The sequence below is a fragment of the Vulpes lagopus genome, chromosome 2, assembly GCF_018345385.1.
Source record: "Vulpes lagopus strain Blue_001 chromosome 2, ASM1834538v1, whole genome shotgun sequence".
Taxonomy (NCBI): Eukaryota; Metazoa; Chordata; class Mammalia; order Carnivora; family Canidae; genus Vulpes; species Vulpes lagopus.
The window spans coordinates 24,648,211-24,673,465 of NC_054825.1; the positions used below are offsets into that span (position 1 = coordinate 24,648,211).

Genomic DNA, 25,255 nt, shown 5'->3' on the forward strand with positions numbered 1-25,255 from the left:
CCGGCCGCGGAGCCGCCGCCCCCGTCCTTGTAAGCGCCCGGCGGGACGCGAACCGCGGCCTCCGGGCCCTGGGGCCCCGCGCGCGCTGCGGGGCTGGCGCGGTCCCCGCGGAGGCCGGGAGGGGACGAAGGCCGGCGTGAGTCCCGAGGGCGCGCGGTGGACGGGAGCCGGGGCTGGGGGCGCGGTGGAGGGGGCCGGGGCTGGGGGTGCGGTGGAGGGGGCCGGGGGTGCGCGGTGGAGGGGAGGCGGGGCTGGGGGTGCGGTGGAGGGGAGCCGGGGCTGGGGGTGCGCGGGTGGAGGGGGGCCGGGGCTGGGGGCGCGCGGTGGAGGGGAGCCGGGGCTGGGGGGTGGAGGGGAGCCGGGGCTGGGGGTGGAGGGGAGCCGGGGCTGGGGGTGCGGTGGAGGGGGCCGGGCTGGGGGCGCGGTGGAGGGGAGCCGGGGCTGGGGGCGCGGTGGAGGGGGCTGGGGCGCGGTGGAGGGGGCCGGGGCTGGGGCGCGGTGGAGGGGGGCCGGGGCTGGGGCGCGGTGGAGGGGAGCCGGGGCTGGGGGTGCGGTGGAGGGAGCCGGGGGCGGGGGTGCGCGGTGGAGGGGAGCCGGGGCTGGGGGCGCGGTGGAGGGGGAGCCGGGGCTGGGGGCGCGGTGGAGGGGGGCCGGGGCTGGGGGCGCGGTGGAGGGGAGCCGGGGCTGGGGGCGCGGTGGAGGGGAGCCGGGGCCTGGGGGGCGCGGTGGAGGGGAGCCGGGGCTGGGGGGCGCGGTGGAGGGGGCCGGGGCTGGGGTGCGCGGTGGAGGGGTGGAGGGGGCTGGGGGCGCGCGGTGGAGGGGAGGCGGGGCTGGGGGTGCGGTGGAGGGGGCTGGGGGCGCGCGGTGGAGGGGGGCCGGGGCTGGGGGTGCGGTGGAGGGGGCCGGGGCTGGGGGTGCGGTGGAGGGGGCTGGGGGCGCGCGGTGGAGGGAGGCGGGGCTGGGGGGTGCGGTGGAGGGGGCTGGGGGCGCGCGGTGGAGGGGGCCGGGGCTGGGGGTGCGGTGGAGGGGGCTGGGGGGCGCGCGGTGGAGGGGGCCGGGGGTGCGCGGTGAAGGGGAGCCGGGGCTGGGGGTGGAGGGGAGCCGGGGCTGGGGCTGCGGTGGAGGGGGCTGGGGGCGCGCGGTGGAGGGGAGCCGGGGCTGGGGCGCGGGGCGGCCTGCTGCGTGCCCCTCCGCCCCCGGCGTCTCCGCTGCAGCCCGGGCCGGGGTCCCCGGGCCGCCTGGCTGCACCCCCGCTTGGCGACGGTCGCTCCTGCCCCGGCGGCCCGTTACTTGAGTGCAGCGTGCGCGCGCGGACAGACAGACGGGCCGGGTCCCCGGCTCTTCCCCCTCCTGCACGGAGGCAGTAGGAGGGCTGCCTGTTTTCTTTCTCGGTTTACGGTAGTGAAGTTATGGGGTGACGGGGCCGGAGGGAGCCTCCGCAGCTTCCTCTTTCGGGACTGTGAGTGGAAGAGACCCCGCGCAAGTGCAGGACTTTCCTCTTGAGGCTGCAAATCGCCTGACCCTTAACCCAGTCGCCACCTCTCCCCACTGTGTCTCCAGCTTTCTGGCTTCCAGGTGATGGGACTCAGAAGCCCCAGGGCCGGACTTCCCATCCCAAATGCTCCTCTTTAGAAATCAAAATGCTGCCAACCAACAAGGGGAACATATTTTACGGAGCCACTCAGGGATCACACATCCCCTGCCTGGTGTGAGAAGGAACCGCCTTCAAAACTAGAAGAGCTCCAGATGCCGGGCAGATCCTGGACCCTGGCCTTTGGGATCTGAATCAGTTTGAGAATCCTGTTCTGTTTTCTTGTTACTCTTTGGGATTTGACCCAGAGCCCTTCTTGCCTTTTACAAGCCAGTTGTGCCCCGGAGAGGCTGCCAGGTAAAGCTGATCTGAGCCTGCTGCAGTCACAGGTCCAGGTTAGCTGTGAACATGGCCCGGCAGACACAGGTGGAATTGCTGCTGTTCACCTCTTTACTATTAACATAATGGGCTGTGCTTTGGAGCCCTCCTTCCAGCCTACGTGCCTAAGTGGCTTTCATTGTTTGCTAATTCCCTGTGCCTGCTGCTGCTCCAGGCCATTCTGCCCTCATATTTTCCACTTGTGGGTAACCATAAAGTGGTTCTACTGACTCTCTGCTCTCCCTGGATGGATGGCTTTTGTTCAGATGCCATCCCCTAGCTCCGTAATTTGCAAAGATGCAGCAATTTCAAGCTCTGGATTTCAGGGGGCAAGGATCTGAACTTTTAACCCGATGCCATCATCCCAGAAGTTGTCACCTTACCAGGAGTGGTTCCCAGCTCCTGCAGGATTCAAAGCGAAACAAAGACCAGGGTGTGGGGGTGAACTTTTTATCTGAGGGCAAGAACAGGGAAGAACATCTAGCAGGGGCTTCTGGCAAAAGTGCCCACCTGAGAAAGTACTACCTGGGAGAAAGCTGGTTTTGTATTTTTCCCTTCTCAAACGCCATGGAGTCAATAAAGAGAAAGAAGGTGGGGGATTCTGTCTGATGGAGGAGGTACACATCTCAGTTGGGAGGCAGTGACCAGCAGAGCCCCTACGGTGAACTCAGTCCTCCAGGCCCCCTCCAGCAAAGGATGGCACTGCCAAAGGGAAGTGGTCCAGGGGAGAGGGGCTGGCATGGCAAGGGGGGGTCAGCAAAGCGCATCATGTGAGGGAGAAGGGAGTGAACCACCCACATTTGTCTCCAGGATGAGAAGCCCAGGGGGATGAGGCCGTGGCCCTCAGGAATCTCCACCACTGTCACTTGAGTAAAAGTTTGCTCACAGACGCAAGGGTTTGCTCAGAGACGCACCGATAAGAAGCAGGGAGATAGCTGTCACTCAGAAGTAAGGAGTAACTTGGCAACAACTAGAAGTTAGTAGTGCACTGCCATCCCTGCCAGCAGAGGCAGGTGGCCACTAGCAGTCAGGAAGGAGAGAGTACAAAACTGTGGCTCCACGTTTGGGGCAGACAGGTCCCCTCAGTAGGGACGAGGTCGCAGTGCAGCCTGTGGGGTTTTGACAGAGAAATGTCCTAAGTGAGAGGCAAGCGCTCCAAGAGTGCTAGGGAGCTGAGAAAGTGGGACCTTACTTATGGCTGAGACCAGTCTATCTCAGACCAATCCCCCTCTAATCCAGTCTTGCTGGGGAGAGGGATATATCTGAGAATGCCAAGGGTTGTTAATAATCGCCAAGGCTATTGCTAGCCAGTTCCGTCCCTTGTGTGAATTAGAGTAAGATGCATCTTTCTGCAAGAGGGTGGCACCTTGGTGACATTTAGGATGCCATGTTGGGGGTCTCATCTTGATGGACATGGCCCAGGCGCATAGCTGGGCAAGTGCTTGTGAGCTGGATCCATCCTTACCATACTCAGGCCAAGTGTTCTTGAGCAGTATATCACCTGTGCAACCATACACAGCAGCCCAGATGACCAACAATTATTGAAGGCCTAACATTTATTTGCCAGGATTTTTTTTTTTCCCCAAACCACTTTCCTTTCATTAAGTCATTTAATCTTCATAGTAGTCCAATGAGGTAGGTGTTGTTACCCCTGTATAGATGAGGAAGCTAAGACACAGAGCAGTGAAGTGTTTAGGAGCCTGGAAGCTGAGTCCCAATCACTGAACCTAGAGTAAGAAGTCGGTTAATTTTAAAAAGCTAGTTTGCCAGGTGCCTGGGTGGCTCAATTGGTTGAGCATGCGTCTCTTGGTTTCCACTTAGGTCATCATCTCGGGAGTCATAGGATCCACGCAGGGGCAGGCTCCATGCTCAGCAAGAAGTCTGCTTAGGAACTTGGGGTCCTCTCCCTCTCTCTCTCCCACCACTTGCACGCTCTGTCTCATTCTCTCTCATAAGTGAGTAAATCTTAAAAAAATAAATAAACTTGTTTGGTTGGGAGCCCTAGTGGGAAGAAGGGAAGAGCAAGCCTCTTGTATGATTTGGTCTTTTCTTTGTCAGAGGAAGAAATACCCCCTCTCTGCTCAGAGGGAGGAAAGATAGAAAACTTATCTGGCTGCAGAAAGATAAGGGGAAAAGAGCATGCTCAGCCTTGATGGCTCATGGAGGCCAGGCCCAAGTATCAATTGACTTTCGTCTTTAATTGCTGGACAGTGTGAGGTGGCAAATCCAGTTTGGGGCCTGACGTGAGAGTGATGAGTAAGTGCCACCTGGGCGTTGTACAGAAAGAGAAGGCCAGAGCTACATGGGGCCCCTGACCAAGGCAGGAAATGCCCTCAGGGGTGGAACAAGTTGGCGAGTGTCCAAACATGCTGTCCCAGCTCTTCCCACCTCCTGGGCCCCATCTGTCCCCTCTTCCCTTCCCTGCCTAGGCCCTGTTCACCTGTAAATGCCCTTCCCAAACATGTTCAGGGAATCTTTCCCAAAATTCCATCTTATAGCTACATCTATATGATCATTTATTTTCCACACTATACATTTTAGCATTTAATTAGCTGGAATGAAGCATTTTTACTATATACTATCTATAGATCGTATTTTAAATAAATTAGCTGCTGGGCCATGAGGATGCTTCGAAGTCTCCTGGGAAGGACCAGCTGATACCCAGCAGATTTCGCATAAAGGGAGCTGTTTATGTACATCTTGTCACCTATCCCAAGCCTAGCTCTTAGTTAGCTATGCTTATTCAGAAACCTCATCTCCACAATTTTCAGAGTATTTTGGACTTGGACTACTGAGTACCTCGAGAAGCTCCCAGAAGTGGGTATGCAAATTAGAATGCTAGTTTATTAATTGGGAAGACTTGTGACCATCACCATCATGCAGACTGTATCCTGGCCGAGCCACATAGGAATACAAAGATCCAGGCAGCTCATGCTTGGCAAAGTGGGGCATGGAGTGGTGTGTCTAATATAATGGGGTTCTCTTGACGTCTATGGCCTTCTCATCAGTGGAGAGATACTTGCCAGATAGACCAGTACTCCAGTCAGCCTGGCTATCTAGATCTTTTTGGCCAGTGCCTTGGGGGCAGTGTCTACCTGATAGGATTTCTCCATTTCCTCTTGCATAATTTTGCTTATTTCTATGTTTTAAATTTTTTACTTATTCATGAGAGACACAGAGAGGCAGAGACACAGGCAAAGGGAAAAGCAGGCTCCCTGTGGGGAAGCCTGGTGCAGGACTTGATCCCAGGACCCTGGGATCGTGACCCAAGCCAAAGGCAGACACTCAATCACTGAGCCACCCAGGTGCCCCTAGCTTATTTCTATTTTACTTAGCTCCCAGCTACGTAGTTTTATTTGTAAAAGTTAACCACTATACAGCTTCAGGGTTGAAGGCCAGGCCATAGGGATAAATGCTGTATGCAAATTAAGAGGATTTAGCGAAGAAACAAGATCCCTAATCACAGATGCTTGGGGAAGTGAAAGACCCCAGATTGGCCACTTATGGCAGCCCCTTTGTGAGCATAGGCATGAAGCTGTACTAAGGCACTGCTTGCCTTGGCTGTCTCGGATCAGTTAGCCTGCCCAAATGGCCTCTTTGGAATTAAAGGGCTCTCTGTGATCTCTGGTCAGGCTCCCTCACGGCTCATCTTTAGTAAGCTACAGTCTCTAGGTGACCCGGTGCCAAGGAGTTGTGACCCTCATGGGCTTTGGAGTAGGGTGGACTTGGTTGAGTCCTGGCTCCACCACCCAGTAGATCGATCTTCTCTGTATTTGGGCAAGCACTTTGACTATTTCAAGCCTCAGTTTCATCCTTGGTAAATTGGGGATAACCACTCACAGGACATGTGTAGAAAACACCAAGCCCTGTACCTGGCATCGGCTTCTTATCTGGCTAGTATGAGCTCTGAAAGACAGGTCGAGTTCAGTCAAGGATCCACATTCTCTGCCGAATTGGGCCTCTGGCTTCCCCATTAGTGCCACTGATGTCTGGCCAAAGGACAAGGCTGTAGGGACCCAGAATGTCTCAGAGGCTTAGAAGGAAGTTGCTCATCGGTGCCCTACTGTGGTTTGTTCAGAGGTGAGGACACAGCTGCTAGTCCTCACCTTTCCGCCAGCTCTGGGGGAGGGACAGCCAGGTTTGAGGCTTGGCCTGAATAGGCATCCAGAGGGGAAAGAAAGGTGAGGTCTTCTGGGAGAGGAAGAGGGTCATTTGGGGGTGCCTCAGAGGTCTATAGGGCCCTCCTCAGGAATTTGAGACCTGTAATATTTTCTTGTAGAAAGCGTACTGCCCTTCTATCCGAGTGGCCCACCCCCTGACATCAGCAGAATGGAAGCACCTGGAAGGTGACATCACTGTTGCCCACGGCAACACCTCCACCTTAAGGCAACTGAGAGGAATAAGAACCACTCCAACTGTAGGACTGATGTTGAAGGGAAGGAGCATAGAAGGTGTGACATCCCAGGTGTGTTTCTCAGGGGCTGGGCAAGGGGGGGGGCAGGTAGGGGCTGCATTTTCAGAGGTCTGGGCTGTGAGCCAGTTGGTGGTAGGCCTCTGGGCCTTGGGCTTGGCCCAAGGGAATAGAGCTCAGTGCTGAGACCAGCAGTTTTGTGTAGTTCTCAGAGTTGTGACTTGAAGCAAAGAGTATGACATCTTACAGTAGCTTCTGGCAGCTTCCATGGCCTTGGGTTTCCCTTCTACAGCCTGATCTGGTGGGGGAGAGTGGTAGGTAGGGGAGCAGTGATAGGGTGATCAGAAGAGTGGCTTTCCCATTTTCTCCACCCTCACCCCCAAAGGAAAGTGGGAAACAAGGATGCCCACGTCCTGGCTACAGGAACTGACTTAAGAGAGACTGTCCATTCATTGCTCGAGTATTTCTTGTGCTCCTGCAATGTGCAAGGCAACGAATGTGCTAGGGATTCATTGACCTCATGGAGCTTTATAATCAAATGCACGCAGAGAGAAGGAATATCTGGGATCCGCAGCTCCAAGAGCTGGTACAGCTGGGAACAGAAGCAAGGTCGCACAGCTCACCTCTTACCAGCTCTAGCACACCACAGTTTCAACTTGGCTTAAACTAAAGCTACAGAATCCCTTCCTCCCCAGTAGTTCATGCAGGGGTTCGGAAGTGGTTGAGATACATCCAAAATTTGGAGAGTGCATTAGAGAAGATGGGCACAGGTATCAACTGCGTCCTGCCAAAGAGCAGAATCCCACAAAGTCTGAGTGTCAAGAAGTGAGAAGACACCAGGCCAACCACCTACTCCAGGTCTTCTGCTGTGACTCACTCTGGTATTAGCGGTTAGGGCTCAGTTTCTCAACCGGTTAATAGGGATAATAGCAGCCAGTACCAGAGAATGAATATACAGAGCACTTTAAAATCCTCAGATAAGGATTTTAAACCTTTTAAACCTAAACTCAGGTGGCCCAGCGGTTTAGCACCACCTTCAGCCCAGGGTGTGATCCTGGGGACCTGGGAGCGAGTCCCGCCTCGGGATTCCTGCATGGAGCCTGCTTCTCCCTCTGTCTGTGTCTCTGCCTCTCTCTCTCTGTCTCTCATGAATAAATAATAAAATTTAAAAATAAATTAAAAAATAAAATCCTCAGAAGTCCTGGGAAAAAATAGAAAGCCCACAATTTTCAAATGACTCTCTTCCAGGTGAATGGCAGAGTGGGGCACTCGCTGCCCAGGAGGAGGGCTCAGCTTTGGAGCTGTCCTGGGCTACTCCTACTTTCTCCCCCAGGTCATTTGCCTTAAGTGGGTAACAGGAGAGTTTCCTTCTAACTAACCTGCACCAAACCATAGGGAGGGCGTTGTCATAATTCTAGCCCTGCTTGTTGGTACAAAACCATGTGCTCATAACAAACTGTTCTCCTGGGAGCCTGTTTCAATAGCCTTCTCAGTAACAGTCAGAGGACCCGCCTCAAGTTCATGAAAAGGTCCTTTGTTTGCTGAGACTTTGTTCCCAGTCAAGTGAAGAGGCCGGAGGCTGAGGAGTGTGGGACTGCAGTGAGCCTGGGCTGGTGGGCATGAGACAGGGGATGCCGAGGTCTTACCCCTGAGTGCCCCCCCAAAATGCCACTTTCTTCCTGAGGCCTCCCCACAAAACACACTGTCCAGTGTCCAAAGGGCCCTCCCTCCCTTTTCCCAATACACTGCCCTTTTGGCTGAAAAGCAGTCTCAGACATCCCAGGTCGCACACCCAGAATCTCTGGGTGGGAAGGACCTTGAAAGCTCATTAAGACTGATATCCAGATTCCAGATTCATATCCAGATTTCACTTAAATTGTCACCTGCCTTGCCTTAAATGGTACAGGGAAGCCCAGAGGCACGTGTAATATTTCACAGATAATTAGGTCACTGAGCAACACAACATCATGGGAAAACCAGAGACTTGAAAGTCAGTCCTGAGTTCAAATTCCAAAGCTGATAATGAGCAAGTAGCCTCTCCAGTCTTTTTTCTTAAAGATTTTATTTATTCATGAGAGACACACAGAGAGAGAGGCAGAGACATAGGCAGAAGGAGAAGCAGGCTCCATGCAGGGAGTCCGAGGTGGGACTCGATCCCAGGACTCTAGGATCACGCCCTGGGCCGAAGGCAGTTGCTAAACCGCTGAGCCACCCAGGGATCCCTCCAGTCTGCCTCAGTTTCCTTATCTGTAAAATGAAGATATTGCCTCTCGTAGAGGCTTATTGTGCAGATGAGACTCAAAGCATTTTGCAGAATGCCTAAATCTTAGTAAATGTCACACTTGGGCTGCTACTTTTTAAACTCTCCCATGGGGCATCAAGGCCACAGGGCCAGTCTGTTCTTTTCCAGAAAGGGAAAACTGCTTGCCATTGCATCAAGCGGTGCTTTTCTGCTTCTTTTCCTGAATTTGCTTCAAATCCCATATCCTCCATTTATCTTACATTCCTGTAAGACTCTCAAGCAAGGAAGTGAGCGTCAAAGGGAGAAGCAGCTCGTGGTCAGATAAACTTGTGTTGGGGTTCATTCCTGGGCTGTGTTCTTGGTAAACTCGGGCGGTGAGTCAGCCTATGGTTCAGCGAAGGCTGTCCAGACCTGAAGTGGCTCAGGTCTGTCTCTGGGGGCCTGCATCTGAAAGAGTTTTTGCTCACATTCCCCAAGGCACTTACCACTGTCAGCACTTTGCTTTTCTGACTGCAGAGCGTTCCCAGGAAGAAAAAACTTAGAAGTTACTTAGTCAGGGATCTCCCACTACACCCCCATTTCAAATTCGTGCTCCTGGGAGTAAAAGCAGTGAGGTTTTCCCCCCAGTCCTGACGTCATTCATTCACTCAGCAAGCATCACAGGGTGCCTGCACTGTAATACCGGACATCAGGGACTGACAGTGGTTTCTCCTTCTAGCTGCTCCGAAGGACCTGGAGGAGGGTCAGTGTTGATGCTGCCAGATTGGGGGGTGGGGGTGGTGGCAGGCTGTGAGCTCCCCAGGTGCCAAGCTTCCTGTCTCCCTCTGTGGCAGCCCCTGGGGCCTTTGGAGAAACAGGGAGGCGGAGGAGACAACCAGGCCAAGCCCCCAGGCATCTAGAGTGCCGCAGGGATGTGGGTCACCCCTGTTTCCCCAGCAGAGTCCCTAAGATACAGGAGCAAAGCAAAGGGGAGCCCTGGCCTTATGACCCATACCAACGCAGATAAGCGTGTCCTTTAGGGAGCACGACCATGTATGTGACCACCATGCCCGTCGTTACCTGCCCGTGAGAGACTTGGGGTTCAAACCCGGGCCCTCTTATTCCGGAGTCTGGCCTCTTCGCTGCTGTACACTAAGCCTCCGCCAAGTGTTAAGCTCTCCTGAGCTGAAGCACCTTGGGCTGTTTGTTTCTGGGTGGCCTTGGGGCGGAGTATGTCCCCAGGAGGTTGGCAGTGTCAGCGGCTGCCCGCTGCCCGCTGCCCGCCCCGGCCTGACCCGCTGGTACCTGCCCGTGGTTCGGGCACACCCACCGCGTGCCCGGCGCAGCCTCGGGCAGAAGCCAGGGCAGAGCACAGGCGTCACCCTGGTCCCCTGTGGCTGCCTCCTGTGGTTGTCGGTGTTTTGTCTAATTCAGGGGAAGGGGACTCTGTGCAGCCATAGACGATTCTGGGGGTAATTTTGCCCACTTCCTGGCCTACAGTCTAGGCCCTCTGCTTTCCTGGACGGGGAGAACGGGTTTGCCCTGACGGAGGCGGCCCTGGCGTGGGAGGGCAGGCGGGCTCTGGGCCTGTGGTTCAGCCCAGGTGCCTGCAGCAGAGCGCAAGCAGAGAGGCCCGCTGCAAGCTCTGAAGTGTTTAACTACTGGGTTGGCCTCCATCTTGCCTTTGTGTCTCTTTATAAAGATGAAAGGGGTTTTAGATCTTTGCAGGCTGTGTGTGTGTGTGTGTGTGTGTGTGTGTGTGTGTGTATATGCAGGAGGCCCAGAGCTCTTCCCTTCCCCACCGCCTCCCCCCCAGCCCTGCCCAGCTGGGGCCCAGGCATTGTGTCCAGTACTGCCCCAGCCACAGGGGACCAGGGTGGGAGACAGCCTGGGATTTCACTGTGTGGGGGCCAGAAGCCCTCAAGCCAGGATGTGAGTGAGAGGGAGCCCGATGGGGACTGAGGAGGTAGGGAGCTGGCCTTTCTGTGGCCATAGAAAGTCCTGGGCGCCCTTGCCCTCCCCGGAGAAGCCAGGTCATCTTTATGAGCTAGTCTGTTCTCCAGGGGATCACCAGGAAGGTGGCGCCCAGCAGCCTGTTTCATTCCATCCATCCCCAGCTCATGTGTGAGAGGGGAAGCAGGGTGGTGGTGGAGGCACGGCTTTGTCTCCACTTTGTTTGCCTTCACATTTTCTCTCTGGTTCCTGCTCAGCCCCTCAGATACCCTCCCCATGGAGGCAGCATGTTTGCTGCTGTTGGAGCCTGCCCATGCTGCCCGTCCACTACTCTGCTGGGAGGCTGGGGGTATAGAGGACACAGGGTGCAGGGAGAGAGGGGGGACAAGCCTGGGGAGCCTCGGCATCCCCCCTGACGTGGGTGTTCATGTTCCTTCCCAGCTGGTGCTCCTGTGGGCGAGATGGGGCCCAGAAGTGGAGGGAGATTCAGGGAAATACTAGCTCGAGCCTAGCCAGCATGTGGTGGTAGATGAGGGCTGCTTCGTTGTGGGAAATGGTCACCTCTGTGTTTCCGCTGTTCACATGTGATTTCAGGTCCAGAAATGCCAGGTGGGAATCTGGGGACCAAGGGAGACGCTTCGGTGCACGCTCGCTGTAGGAAACGCATCCTTCCCTAGAACGCAGGACTTGTGCGATACCTTCTTTTGAAAGCGGGTGTGTCTCCAGAGCGCAGGATGTGAGCGCACTGGTGGGTCCCCAGGATGCATGGGTCCATGGAGCATGGAGCAGGCCACCTGTTTGGTCTCTGCTGGGCACTTCGGGGGATGTCAGGACAAGCCTTCCTGGCCCCGGGAGTCATGGGGTAACAGAGCTCAGGCAACTCACTGTGATAAAAGAGCAGGATGGGGTGAACCAGGTGGAGGGCAGGGTCTGGAGCTGTGGGCCTAGCATGGCCTCTGGCTCCCCTGTTCTTTTCCTGTGAGACCTTGAGTGATTTTTCCACCTCTCAGCTCCAGGGGCTCCTGCCTGTGAGGTGGGGCCGCTGTACTCCTGAGCTGAGCTAACTACAGAGGGAGGCGGGCAGCGGGCAGCAGGGCGGGGGGTGGGGGGGAGACCCTGCTATCGGACCTCTCTGGCGATGCCATCTGCACAAGGCACCAGGCTTAGCTGTACTCAGAAGGGCTTAATACAGATGCCATCTGCTCCTGCCCGCCCCCCACCCCAACTCCAGCTTGGTCTCCTCCCTTTCAAGAAAGAAGGATCTGTCTCAGGAGTTAGGGGTGGAGAGAGATGGGGAAGGCCCTTGGAGGCAGTTTCTGAGGTGTGCTTGCTGTGAGGACCATTGAGTAGGGTTTGGGTTGTGTGGTGTGGACACGGTGCAGGGAATATGGGGCAGTGTAGGAGGTGTTCGGGGGCAGTCAGTAATCTGAAGTAGCCAGGGCAGGTGGGAAGGGAACGGAGGGGACCCCCAAGGCTTGGTGGGACCAGGCCCTGAACATCAGTCTTAAAGCTCTGACCTGTGTCACATGGAAATTAGAAACCAGTGAGATAGAGAAAGGAGAATTCCAGGGAGGAGGAGGCCACCTGGGGTGGCTGGGCGTTAGGGAGGGCTCAAAGGAGCCAATTCCAAAGGCTCATGCCAGCCAGGATGGGGAGCCCCTGGCTTTGGTGCAGAGGAAAGGCTGCCTCAGAGGTAGCTGGGGATCAGAGTGGGGCGAGGAGGCTGCGTTGGGCTTCGAGACTGTGTTGTTCTCTGAGGGCTGCTTTGACAAAACACCATAAACTGGGGAGTGAAACAACAGAAAGGACCCTCTCAAAATTCTGGAGGCCCGATCCGAAATCAGGGCCACACTGCCTCCGAATGTTCCAGGGGGGCTACTCCCTTGTCCTGTCCAGCGGGCCGTGGCTGTAGGCCTTCCAGGCTGTGGCAGCTTTGCTTCAGCCTCTGCCTCTGGCTTCCATCACCTTCTCCTCTGTGTCTGTTTGCTCCTTTTCCGTCTCTTTATAAGGACACTTGTCACCGGATTTAGGGCCCACCCAGGTAATGCAGGCTGAGCTCATCTCAAGATCCTTAATTTAATTACATCTGTAGAGACCCTTCCTTCCAAGTAAAGTCACATTCACAGGGCCTGGGTGTTAGCATGTGGACCTACCTAACTTTTGGAGGGTCACCATCCAACCCACCACAGGAACTGTTGGATTCAAAGTTCCCTGGGGGAACAGGTGAAAGAAAGCTGGATGTGGGCCCGGACGAAAGGCTGCCAGGAGAGCCCTTTGCTGTCTCTGGGGCCTGCTGGGCCTAAGCCTCTGAGACTCCCCGGAGTCCGTCTGTCCCAGGACACGGTGATTTCCCATGACGTGCTGTGGGGACAACAGACACCGTGTCCTTCCTGGGAGATTGATGGCTTCCCTGCCTTCTCCATCTGTTGCTTGCCAAGGGATATGTATGGGCTGCTGATGGAAGAGCGGGAACAGGAAGGATGTGGGCTCTCCCACCCACGGCAGCCGAATCCAGGCCCCTGTCCTTCCTGCACTCGGGCTGGTCAGCTGCCTCACCCCAGACCAGAGGAGGGGGCTGGCTTCCTGGTGACTTTTTGAACCTCTCCCCTCTGAAAGTGGGCCTTGAGGAAACTTAGTGCTTTGGCCGATGTGACTGGGCACCCCCTGTGAGTCTGGCCAGTGCGGCCACGGGGCGATGACAGCAGAGCTCACCTTGGTGAGAAGGCTGTTCCTTTCCCAGCCTAAACTTTGCCATGGGCTCTCTTCTACTGGGCATGGCAGGGAGGGGAGTTTTCTCTCCTCCCTGTTCTCTCCCCCACCCCTACTGGGGTACAGTCTTGACCCCTGCTTCTTCTGAGCCCAGGTCCCTGCTCACTCAGGTCCCCTGGGTTAGGGAGGGGCGGTGGGGGTCCAGTTCTCCAGTCCTGGGGACCGTAATACCAAGTGCTCCTTAGTGCACACCCTTTAGGCCAGTTTGCTTTCTTCTAGTCCCTGGAGAGGCTGTGGAGAAGGCCTGGCACATAGCCAGCCCTCATAAATGCCGGTTATGATTATTCTGGGGGCGGCTGCTGGGATGACTGGGAGACGCTGGAATACAGTCAGGACTGGGTTTGAGGAGAAAGGTCGAGCCAGGGGGGCTATTTCAGGGAGTCCTATTCACAGAGGAAATAGTAGATGGTCGTATTGCCAAGGAGGAAGAGTGAGGAGAGTCCCAAGGTCAAGGACAGCCTTGAGGATGCTGAGGAAGTGGGGAGTTCCAGTGAATAGCAGAAAGAAGGCACATAAAGGGGGCTTGTGGACCAGGGCCCATGGACTTTAGGTGGCCCACTGACATAATTTGTGTGGCTTCCATGGTTTTCAAAGAATTTTTGAAATAGCACCCAACATTGTAAAATTGAGGGATGTTGATAAAATCCAGATTTCTGGCTTCTCTTGGGGGAAAAAAAATAGATCATGCCATTCTCCACACACAGCACATGCCATGTGGTGGCTCTCCCCTTTAGAAAAAGCACGTGGGCCCCATTTGACCCCATGCGCCATCACTTGGATCTGTAGCATCTGCAGCCTTGACCATTTACTATGGTCACCTCTCCCCTTCCCCACCCCTCTCCCCCACATTTGGTCTTACAACCCCTGCCTTCAGGAAGGGTGACTGAAAGCAGGTAAAGGAAAGACCTCAGTGGCTGTGAGAGTGGCGGGTCTGAGGAAGGTGAACTTGGCTGGAGGCCAAGACAGAAGTTCTGCTGAGTGGGAGGAGTGGGGTGAAAGGTAATGGAGGTGGCTGTAAAGACATGGAGAAGAGGAGACACTGGGGGCTCAGAACCTCACCCTTCAACCCATTTCTCAATTACGCTTTGTTGGTTCTCTTCCTTCCTCTTTCCTCACTTCCTTTCTTTGCCTGCCCTCCATCTCCTACCCAGGCTTAAGGCCCCAGGCCTCAGCCCCCTCCCCAGTGCTGCTCAGCCTTTCCCCTGCCCCACCTCCTTCATTTGGGGTACAGGCAAAGAGGAACCTCAGCAAGAGATGCCCTCACTGGGGTGTGGGCCAGGCTGCAAGGCCTTTCTCCTCTCCTGTAGGAAACTCCTGTCCTAAGAGGGTGGGAGCCATCTAGGATGAGTCTGTTTACACCCCACCCCCAGCCCTGAGGGGAAGAAGGAGTTTGTGGAGACATGTCATCCCCACAGTGGCCATCTCCTTCCTAATGCATGATAAGTCAGCTCTGACTGGCATACTGGGCGCCTGCTGCATGCCCTGCCCGAAGCCTGGTGCCCTGGAGGAGGCGAGAGGACATTCAGCTTTGGGAACTTGCTAGAACTGTAGCCAGGAAGGCAGGGACTGGTGGGCAAAGTGACACAAGGGGGAGCGGGAAGGTGGCCTGAGCTGCAGGAGTTCTGAGATGGGCGAGGGAGGCCTGCCGGTGAGAGCCACAAACCCCTTCCTTACTCTGCATGTATTTTGTCCTCCCTGAGGAGGGGCCGCTGCGCTGGGCAGGGAAGCTTGTTTGACGCCAGGGCGCAGCATGGGCTGGGCTAGAAAGCAGCATGGAATCAGGGATCAGACAAGCCAGACCCCAGGAGAGCCTCACCAGGGCTTCAGACAGACTGCTTGCTCTCTTGCTCTCTTGCTCTCTTGCTCTCCGGGGCCCAAACTCCACCCCCAAGACCGACACAGGGTCAGACTCCTGCTCTGCATTCAATAGTCCTTTCCTACAGTAGTTTCCCAATGATCTGAGTGGTTGCCGCTGGCCTGGCCGTGATACCTGGGAGGTGGCAGGGCTCACTCATCCCTGGGAGGATGGAGGGAGCACTGAGGGAGGGGGACAGGCTCCCTGCAGACAGGGAATCTGAGAAGCCACACAGTGGGTCTTTCTTCACAAGGTAGGATGTTGCGACTATGGAACTAATGTTCCGAGAACCGAATGACAAAATATACTGAGAGTGCTTAGCTTCATGCATACCGGCTGTTGCAGGGCACCTGCCGCCACTTCTCTGGCCTGTCTCTCCATGTGGGATTCACCCCACCAGCCTGAACCACACCCTCCCCGCCCCACTCCTGCTCAGAGGAGTCTCCTCTTTAGGTCTCTTTAGTTTCCTCATCTGTAAAATGGGGCTTAGACAAGCATACACTAAATTCTGACTTTCTTAAATTTGTGGCTTGATTTCCCCCAAACAGTCCTGTACTTTGCCAGCTGGGACTGAGAAAGTCCAGCTCAAGACCAGGCACACAGCCCAAAATTAATGACAGCTCTGTCTTCTTTGGCCTCTTCTTCCTCAGAGGGTGCAGAGTCTCAGCAGTGGGAGAGGGACCCAAGAAACCCCCCAGGATCTGGGCTACAGGTGGCTTCCCCTGCCATCAACCCACCTTCCTTTATTCTATTTATAAGGAAACCACTCAGCTGTTCCTTTTAGCTCTGACGATGATGCTAGGGCCGCTTGAGCTAATTGCATCTGACAAGCTGGGCGTGGGGCAGAGCTCTGGCGAGCTGCAGGATTCTGGGCTGCAGGGGCACCGCAGGAGCCGCACCCTCCTCCTGCTGGAGGCCTGCCTGGCTTGGGCAGGGCTGGTTCTCAGACTTGAGTGGGTGCTGGAACTACCCACAGGGCTCCTTGCGACATAGGTGCTGGGCCCCAGCCCTGGGATTTCTGATCAGCAGGACTGGGATTGCATCTGAGCATTTGCATGTCTAAGTTCCCAGATGATCACGGTGCTACATTTTGAGAACCACTGTCCCAGGGGACTGCTGGCTGCTGAGAAATGGGTCCTGGGCACCTTTGCTGCTGAGGCCACAGCCACCCAGCCCTGAGTGGGGGTGGGTGGGTGACAGGTCAGGAGGGGTGTTGATGACCACGCGGGGCTGGACAACAGGCTTTGACTGCTCTCACCGATGTGGAGCCAAAAGCTAGCACAGCCACGTCTCCGCGGCAGGGGGGACATAGGGAAGGTCCACAGACATGGAGGGGTCCCCAAAGAACAGAAACGAAACTCCCTCTGCATTTTCATAGCCTACAGCTCATGTGCCATTAACGCTCCCCAGCCCATTCAAGTCCTGTGAGGCCCTGGTGGCTGTCTGCCTCCACATGTGGGTTGTGGCGCTCTCCGTGCCTGGGATCAGGCTGGGCTCGTGGTCCTTGTGCATAGTAGGTGCTCTGAAAACACAGCAGGGTGGAAAGAACGTGGACTTTCTGGGTGGAAACAGAACAGACTGTATCTCAACCCAGCTGTGCCTTTTCTAGTCGTGTGCTAGAGAATTGCTTCGTCTCTTGGGTTTGGTTAACAGGTTTGTGAAACAGGGATACCACCTACCACTTGGTCACAGTGCACCCAAGCACAGCCTAGTGAGGGTTTGATAAACAGAAACAAATCTCTACTAGACAACTCCTAGTGGCATTCACTGGATTAAGCTCTGATTGGGGTGCTGGAGGGCTCTGGGGGATGCAGGAGTGATCGAGGGGGATAGGGAGGGTCTGAGGCTTCTGGCCAGGCACAGAATAAGGGTCTGAGAAAACCAATGGTCCAGGCTGACCTGACCATCTGCAGCCCTCTGCCCCAGCCCCTGCTGCCTCGTGACCCTGGCTCTTTGCCAGGCTAAGTTTAGCTGTGACCTGCATGGGCCACCACACTCTGTGGGCAGGAGCGGGGGTGGAGAGGAACTCAGCAGGTTTCCTGCTGCCTTCCTGGCAAGCAGACAGACAAAAGCCCGAGGAGTGACCCAAGTTAATTTTCAAGCCAAACCCAACTGGATGCTCAGGCCACGTGTATGGGGCAGCCTCATGGGGTGAGAGCCTTGGGCCAAAACAGAAGTGGACAATTTGAAATTGAGAGGAAAGGGGCTCTTTGGGAAGGGGTGTGTGTGTGTGTATATATGCATGTGTATCCACAGTTTGGGGAGAGGCTCCCAGATACCTGCCTGTCCCTGTGGTCTCCAATAAAAGTCACACCACTCTGGTTCCTTCTCCTTATTCTTCTGGCCCTGTGGCCCCCAGGGCAGTGTTCCCTGTGGCTTGGTTTGGGGAGGGGAAGTAGAGGTTCCAACTTTGCCCCATCTAGTGAGCACTGAGCAGCCACAGCCTGTTCCCCACCCCTTAGGGTGCCGTAGGCAGAGCTTGCCTGCCCAGACGTTAAAAGGAGCAAAATGACAACTGGGATCTCATCTGATCCCTGGGAGGGAGTTGACGTGAGTCAGACTCTACCTCCAAGAGGATCCAAGGCTCCAAAGGCTTCTCCCCTTTGCTGAGGGGCAGGGTGGGCAGAGTGACATGCCAAGGGACAGCTATGCTAGAGGAGCATTTTGTGCTTTCAAAGCACTTTTGAGCGTGCTTTCCTCCGCACCCCTTAGCACTTGGCAGGGCTGGGGTGCTTAGCAGGTGAGAAAACAGAGGCCCGTGGAAGCCTAGAGGGGAGGAGCTAATGTAGGGCATCCACTCTGTGCTAGGCACTGTGCCAAGCACCTGAACTGGATTATCTCCCTTAACTCAGCCTTCCTGGGAAGGAGGATCTTCTCTTAGCTCCATCTCAAAGGTAAAGCAGTGGTGCCATGAAGCAAGACCACTCGGCAAGGATAGAGTCACGTTTCAAACCCAGGCCTGTCTGTTTCTATAGCCCAGGCTCCTTCCACTTCGCTACCTCATCTCCCTCATGCTCGGGTGAGTCTTGTAACCCTACTGTCAGTGTTACTGTGGGCTGCTTGCCTCCTGCCAGGGTACCTGGTAGGGGCATCTGCATGGCCCATCAGGAAACTGTACAGGCAGGGCCCTTGCGTTTCCCCATCCCATCTCCGAGACCCTTTTATAAACTTGCTCAGGGGCAAGGATTTCGCTAAGGGCTTTATATGCATGATCTTGTTCAAGCTTTCCAACATCAGGTATTATTCTTTCCCTTTCACAGATGAATAGACTGAGAGTCTAAGAAGTTAGGTGGTTTGTCCAAGGTCACAGAGCTAGTATGTGCCCATGCTGGGTTCTGGAATCCAAAATCTATCCTCCTAACCCTTTCCATACAGAGTTGATGGCTCCATTTGGTCTGGAGCTCTGAACCTTGCCTGTCCCAGTGCAAGGAGGCCATTACAGCCGTTGCACAAGGCACGAGGATGCACACAGGTAGCCCCGTGGAAGCTGTTGGGGAAAGAGGAGGCTTGACGATGGCACTATTCCCCAATTGCTGGCATCCTACCCTGAGTTGGTGTGGAGACCAACGTCCTGGGTCAGGGGCCACCCAGGACTATTACTGTGACCTGTCAGGGTCTGCTATGCCCAAAGGGGACTGCCTATAGTACAGGGACCCTCAAGGGCCTCAAAACCTCCAAATTCTCTCCCAGCTGGCTGCTGCCTGGTGCTGTGCACTGCATACCTTTATCTTAAAACCCTGATCCACGTTCGGAAGCCAGCCTCGTGGCTTTGCCTTGGACCACCCTGGCAAAACTTTCCAGTGATGTTTCTCTTGTGTGGAAACCAGGGCTGACCTGCTTCTGCAATTATCCAGCAAGCCACTCCTTGTCTTAGGGAAGAAAAGCTGGCTAGCTTCCCCCTGGACTTTTTCCTCACCCCACACCCCCTTCCGATCTGACTTCCTGTACTTTCTCCTGTCCTCCCTCTCCTCCTCAAGTCCACCTCTGGGGCCTGAATATGTGTGCACGCTGAATTCTGCTACCACTGGATCCCGCTTTTGGTTCCTGCTCGTTGTCCAGCTATGTGTGGGATAGAATCGCATCTGAGAAGCAGGCTTTACCCACCTGTGGCAACCCGGGTCGTGTACATCCTGGCACTGCTGGCTAGAACCTGCAGAGCTGTCTTCACTTGATGACACACACCTGTTCTTGGCACCATTAGGGTAAGAACCAGAACAAGTGGTTGGAAGGGTGTAAGTGCAAGGTTAGGGAATGGGGCTCAAGCAATGTGGAGAAGCGTGTGTTGGCATACAAGGCTGGGGGGTGGCCAGGGGAACCTTCTGTGTCTTTTGTAGTCCAACAACAACCTCATTTGGCCATTTGCTCTCCTAGCGGAGGTCCCAGGCAGAAAGGGGGCAGGGCAAAGCATGGGAAAGGCCCATTGTTACTTGGCAAGGTTCCCCTCTGGGAGAGGAGAGGGTATAATGTGAGGCCTACCCCATAAGACTGTGCCTCTCAAACTTTAATGGGGATGATATTAAAATGCAGATTCCGGTTCAACAGACCCAGGATGAAGCCCCAGGTTCAGCGTATGTAAAAAACTCCCAGGATTATAAGGGGTGGCTTGAGATCTAAAAATCCATTTGTCCTGGAGGAATGGCATGTGGAGACACAATTTTAAGAAGTGAGATTTAAGTTTAGACGACTCATGAGAGGAAAGGAAATCCAATGACTCAGTCACTCTGGTTATATCCAAGATTGCCCTGGGGAGAGACCTGGGAAAAGTCCAGGAGGTCAGTGTCTGAATTTGGATGAGGCCTTATAGATCAGAAGGAGAGGTGTGCTGTGGGGGAAGACAAGGGCCCAAAACTGGTTCAGAAACACTTGCCATTCAACAAATGTATGCTGTGCACCATCCACGGTGCTGTGTATGCAGTTTGCATAGGTCACCACATCCCTCAATACTGCGCCCTGTGGTTACTACATATAGCTTTCCTCCTGTCCATTAAGGAAAATGGGTCTCAGAGAGGTGTGTTAACATGTCCGAGGGCACACAGCTAATCAGTGACAGAGCTGGCCTTGGAACTCAGCCTTCTTATTCTTAACCACTAGGTTTTATTGCCTCGAGCAAAGTCATATTCGCTACGGCATTCACTGGGGGGAGGTGGGTTGAAGTGTAGGAAAACAGCTCAAACTGACTTAAAGCAAAGCAACTATGGACTTACATGACTTTATGAGTCCAGAGACAACAGCTTCAGGCATAGCTGGATCCAAGGAGTCTGCTTGTATCTATGTTGGCATCCCTCTCAAGCAGACCCCCCTTTGCGGGAGCTGGAGAGCCATGAGCAGCGATGATTCTGCTCCCTGGCAAACCTAGGCCCCAGGGCCGTCTTTCTCCCCATCGGCCCCAGCACATCCTATCTCTCTGTGTCTCTCACATTGGCCGGAGTGAGGTCCTATGCTCCTCCCTAAATCCACACTGTGGAGACAGGGGTGTGGAATAGTTTGGGCCTGGGTTATATGTTCACCCCTGTAGCTGGAGTTGGAATTATCCCCACCCGATCATGGACAGGGACCACTGAAAAGGATTGGCTCCTGGCCAAAGTGGGTTGTGCTTCCAGAAACAGGACAGCTTCCATGGGTTGCTTAGCCAGGATTGCTGGTGTGTGACTTTGTAGTTCCCTCTTCCAAGGCTGCACTGAGACACAGCAGTGGGGGAGGAGGGAGGGGACTGCAGGCTGAGCGGGAGAAGACCTGCAAGACAGTCACCAACGCAGTGGGACAGAGCTTGGTGTGACGGTCTGGGGAGGAAGTGGCACGGAGGGAAGCTCGGTGTGACCACTGATCTGTCTCTCTGTGTGGCAGGAAAGTTCCAGCCATGGCTCTGGGGCTCTTCCGGGTGTGTCTGGTGGTGGTGACAGCCATCATCAACCACCCACTGCTGTTCCCCCGGGAGAATGCCACAGTGCCCGAGAACGAGGAGGAGATCATCCGCAAGATGCAGGCGCACCAGGAGAAGCTGCAGCTGGAGCAGCTCCGCCTGGAGGAGGAGGTGGCCCGGCTGGCAGCTGAGAAGGAGGCCCTGGAGCACGTGGCAGAGGAAGGGCAGCAGCAGAATGAGAATCGCACAGCCTGGGACCTGTGGAGCACCCTCTGCATGATCCTCTTCCTGGTGATCGAGGTGTGGCGGCAGGACCACCAGGACGGGCCTTCCCCGGAGTGCCTGGGCGGGGACGAGGACGAGCTGCCCGGCCTGGAGGGCACCCCGCTCCGGGGCCTCACCCTGCCCAACAAGGCCACCCTCCACCACTTTTATGAGCATTGCATCCGGGGCGCCACGGCCGACGCGGCCCGCACCCGGGAGTTCGTGGAAGGCTTCGTGGATGACTTGCTGGAAGCCCTGAGGAGCCTCTGCAACCCGGACACGGACATGGAGCTGGAGGACTTCATCGGCGTGGACAGCATGTACGAGAACTGGCAGGTGGACAGGCCGCTGCTGTGCGACCTCTTTGTGCCCTTCATGCCCCCCGAGCCCTACCACTTCCGCCCGGAGCTCTGCTGCTCCCGCCGCTCGGTGCCCTTGGGCCGCCAGGGCTACGGCCAGATCAAGGTGGTCAGGGCCGATGAGGGTGCGCTGGGCTGCATCTGCGGCAAGACCACGCTCGGGGACGACATGCTGTGTCTCCTCCACGGCAGGAACGGCGCGGCGCGGCCCGGCGGCGAGCTGGAGAGCCTGCTGTGCGCCGGAGACGCCCCGTACCTGGACACGATGCGGGTCATGAAGTGGTTCCAGAGGGCCCTCACCCGGGCCTGGCACCGCATCGCCCACAAGTACGAGTTCGACCTGGCCTTCGGTCAGCTGGACCGCCCCGGCTCCCTCAAGATCAGGTTCCGCTCGGGGAAGTTTATGCCCTTCAACCTGATTCCTGTGATCCAGTGTGACGACTCGGACCTGTACTTCGTCTCCCACCTTCCCAGGGAGCCCTCGGGGGAGGCCCCGGCGTCCAGCACTGACTGGCTCCTGTCCTTCGCGGTCTACGAGCGGCACTTCCTCAGGGTGACCTCGAAGGCCCTGCCCGAGGGCGCCTGCCACCTCAGCTGCCTGCAGATCGCCTCCTTCCTGCTCTCCAAGCAGAGCCGCCTGACCGGCCCCAGCGGGCTGGGCAACTACCACCTGAAGACGGCCCTGCTGCACCTGCTGCTCCGCCGCCGGCCGGCCGACTGGAGGGCCGGGCAGCTGGACGCTCGCCTGCGGGAGCTGCTCCGCTTCCTGGAGAAGAGCCTGCTGGAGAAGACGCTCCTTCACTTTTTCATTGGCAACCACAAGGTGCCCGACGGCATGGGACTCCCGGAGGCCGTTCGCCGGGCCGAGCCTCTCAACCTCTTCAGGCCCTTCGTCCTGCAGCGAAGTCTCTACCGCAAGACGGTGGACTCCTTCTATGAGATGCTGAAGAACGCGCCGGTGCTCGTCAGCGAGTACTCCCTGCACGTCCCCTCAGACCACGCCGGCCTGCCCCACAAAGCCGCGGTCTTGTAGAGCATCCAGGACCCAGAGGGCCAGGGCGCGGGGCATCCCACGTGTCCACACCCCGGGGGCATCTGCAGGCCCTGGCCCAGGACGATGGTGGGCTCTGTCGGGCGCATGGCCCAGCCCACCAAGGAAGCCAGGCCCCGCGCACGGAGGAAACAGAACCCCAAGCCGGAAGCCGGTTTGCCCTCGTGCCACCGGGGCCTACCGATGAGGCTATTGTCTGGGTCTGGTTGATCCTTTGCAGCTTACTTTTGGATCACCCCATATGGCCAAGGTGACAACAGAAATACTCTCTGGTCACTGAGGTAAAGACAGCACAAACATCGACTTGGGTGTGACTTTTACATTTACTTGAATATCAACAGAGGGTCTACAGGAGTGCTGATGGGGACACGTGTTGAGACCCTGCACCCTGACAGGATGGGACAGTTTTGGGAGTTTGCAACCTTCCATCTCCAGCCTGCACAAGAGGGGCCCACCTGTGGCTGCCATTTTTTAAACTATTTGGAGAAAAGACATAGGAGAAGTCCAAGGCCCAGAGGGGCCAATGTCTTTGTTGCACAGAAGTGGGTACTTGGTTGCAGAGAGAAGTTTCGATCAGCCACTTTTTTAGCTACGTGTCTCGCTCAAGGTGCGCCCCCTTCTCCCCACCCCTTCCCCCAGGGTGCTGTGCCCTGAGTGGCAGTGGTGCCACACACCATGCTAGGGACAAGCTCCAACAGCTGGTCTCTGATCATCTGTGTGGTGGGGGAGGGCAGATACTGAAGATGGAAGCTGCAAGAGACACAGGGTGACTGGGGCAAAGGGTGGAACCTTGTGCCCAGGGTGCTGGGCTCTGCCTCTGATGCCCAGTTCAGAGAAAACAGCAGAGCTGAGAAATGAGCGATACCATAGCACTGAGTTTTCCTCAGCAAGATCCCAGTCCTAGAGCCGAGCACGCCTGGAGGCAAGAGGATACCCAGCTCCATCTATGGGCCCCAAGACCTGTTTGTTCCAGTGGGGCGCTCCCACCGCACAAGAACCCCCCTTTCTGGATGAGCCTTGGCAGCCACACAGATGGCCAAGACCCAGAAATACTTGGCTGCCTGGGAACATGCAAGGACAGCGCTGCCAACCCAGCCCCTGAGCCCCACAGAGGTTACCTGGTCACTGAGCAGGCACCAGAGCCAGCAGTGGGAGCCAGCCTATCTCCGGGCCTGTGTAGGGGGGTTGGGAAGCCACTCCTCCCCCACCTGTGGCTTCACTGGCCCTTTGGGACTTTCTCTCATGACACTGCCTCATTACCCTTGCAGCAAGCCAAGAACGCCTGAACCAGCTCTTGGGATCTGCTCTGGGGTTCCAGCTGGCCATGCCTGCCAGACAGCATACCCAGTTCCACAGGGGTGTCAGGCTCTCCATGAGGATCCTGTCCCTTCCCTAAGGGTGCTCTCACCTGGCCCCAGGGTTCTGGAAGATGGATGGTTTGCCTGACAGGGTTCACTGGCAGCAGGAGGCTCGGCTGTGATGGGGTGCTGAAGCCTGTAGGAACCATTCCACGTGAGCTGCAGTCAGACCGTGCAGACTTGGGTCTGTGTGTCCCCAGCACCACAGTGGCCCGGTGCTGCCAGGAAGGATTAAGCTCACATGGCCCTCAACAGCAGCCCACACCCCCATTCAGTTGTGATGTGTTTCCAGAATCAGGGGGGAATTTCCGTATTTATTATTGCCCGTGCCTTGCCTTTCCCCTTTCATCCTTATCTCGTTGTGCTTAGAGGAGACCCCCAGCCAGGAACCAGCCTCCAGAAGCTAAGACCAAACCTGAACCTCCCTCGGCTTCCCCTTGGCTTCCAGGGGAAAGTTCACTGAAAAACTACCTTCTGGCCCCTTGTTTATGCAGAGATGACAACTTAGCGGGACGGGGGGGATCTTTTTTGTACCAAAGCTGCTTCTGAAGCAGAAAGCAGCAGGGCTCTCAGTGTTTCATGCTGCCTTATTTATATTAAAGGAAGAATTAAATTCTTGCAAGAAGTAGAAATTGGTCACAGTGTTTGTTTTAACTTCAGGAAGTCTGTGAGATTCCCAGGGCAGAGTTGGGGAGCAGGGAGGGTTTCCTGTTGACCAGCGGAAGCTTTCACTCCCTTCTGATTCTTGGGCTTTCAGGAAACTTTAAAAAAAATAACAAAATAGAACATTTCTAGCCCATCTCTGAAGCAGCCTGCAGAGTTCCAGAAGGGGAACGTGGTGGCTGCCTGCACCAGACCCGATTTCACAGAGCTCAAAGTGCAAACACTTGGGGACCTACAAAGGAACACGCAGCTTGTGGTTTTTGAGGAAAGAGATTATCTTTTAAGTGGAGGCTTTAGTACATGAGGGCATTTAATAGGCTTTCCCACAGAGGACACCCAGGCCTCTTTCTCTGAAGAAGCTCTCTCCTTTCCCAAGCATGCTTGACCTCTCTGGGCATCCGCTCACTGCTTGCTGCACCTCTTGACAACGCTGAAAGGAGTACAGCTACGAGGCCAAGACATCGAGTAGGTTGGGAAGGGCCAAAGAAGGATGGAAACACACTGCTCACTGGTCCAAAGGAAAAGCCAGCTTAGAGCCTGCTTCTCCGGCTGTGGCCCCGCACTACGTGCCTGGGTTTCACA

The 25,255-nt window shown here is 55.9% G+C and overlaps 1 protein-coding gene across 9 annotated transcripts; it reads left to right on the forward strand.

Annotated features, from left to right (window-relative positions):
• On the forward strand, window positions 1–24,638 carry LOC121484198 (inositol 1,4,5-trisphosphate receptor interacting protein). Of its 9 annotated transcripts, XM_041743060.1 has the most exons (5): window positions 1–136; window positions 6,189–6,374; window positions 11,089–11,208; window positions 19,096–19,320; window positions 20,963–24,638. In XM_041743060.1, exon 5 carries the CDS (start codon window positions 20,976–20,978, stop codon window positions 22,632–22,634), a length of 1,659 nt encoding a protein of 552 aa, XP_041598994.1. In that variant the 5' UTR covers window positions 1–136; window positions 6,189–6,374; window positions 11,089–11,208; window positions 19,096–19,320; window positions 20,963–20,975; the 3' UTR covers window positions 22,635–24,638. The 9 variants fall into 9 exon arrangements, with proteins under 9 accessions (XP_041598994.1, XP_041598997.1, XP_041598996.1 ...); XM_041743063.1 differs by lacking the exon at window positions 19,096–19,320; XM_041743062.1 differs by lacking the exon at window positions 11,089–11,208.
• Window positions 24,639–25,255: the final 617 nt, after the last annotated feature.

What these genes read in the sequence shown, in the direction of transcription:
- LOC121484198 (XM_041743060.1), top strand. Translation starts at nt 20,976, where the DNA reads ATGGCTCTGGGGCTCTTCCGGGTGTGTCTGGTGGTGGTGACAGCCATC.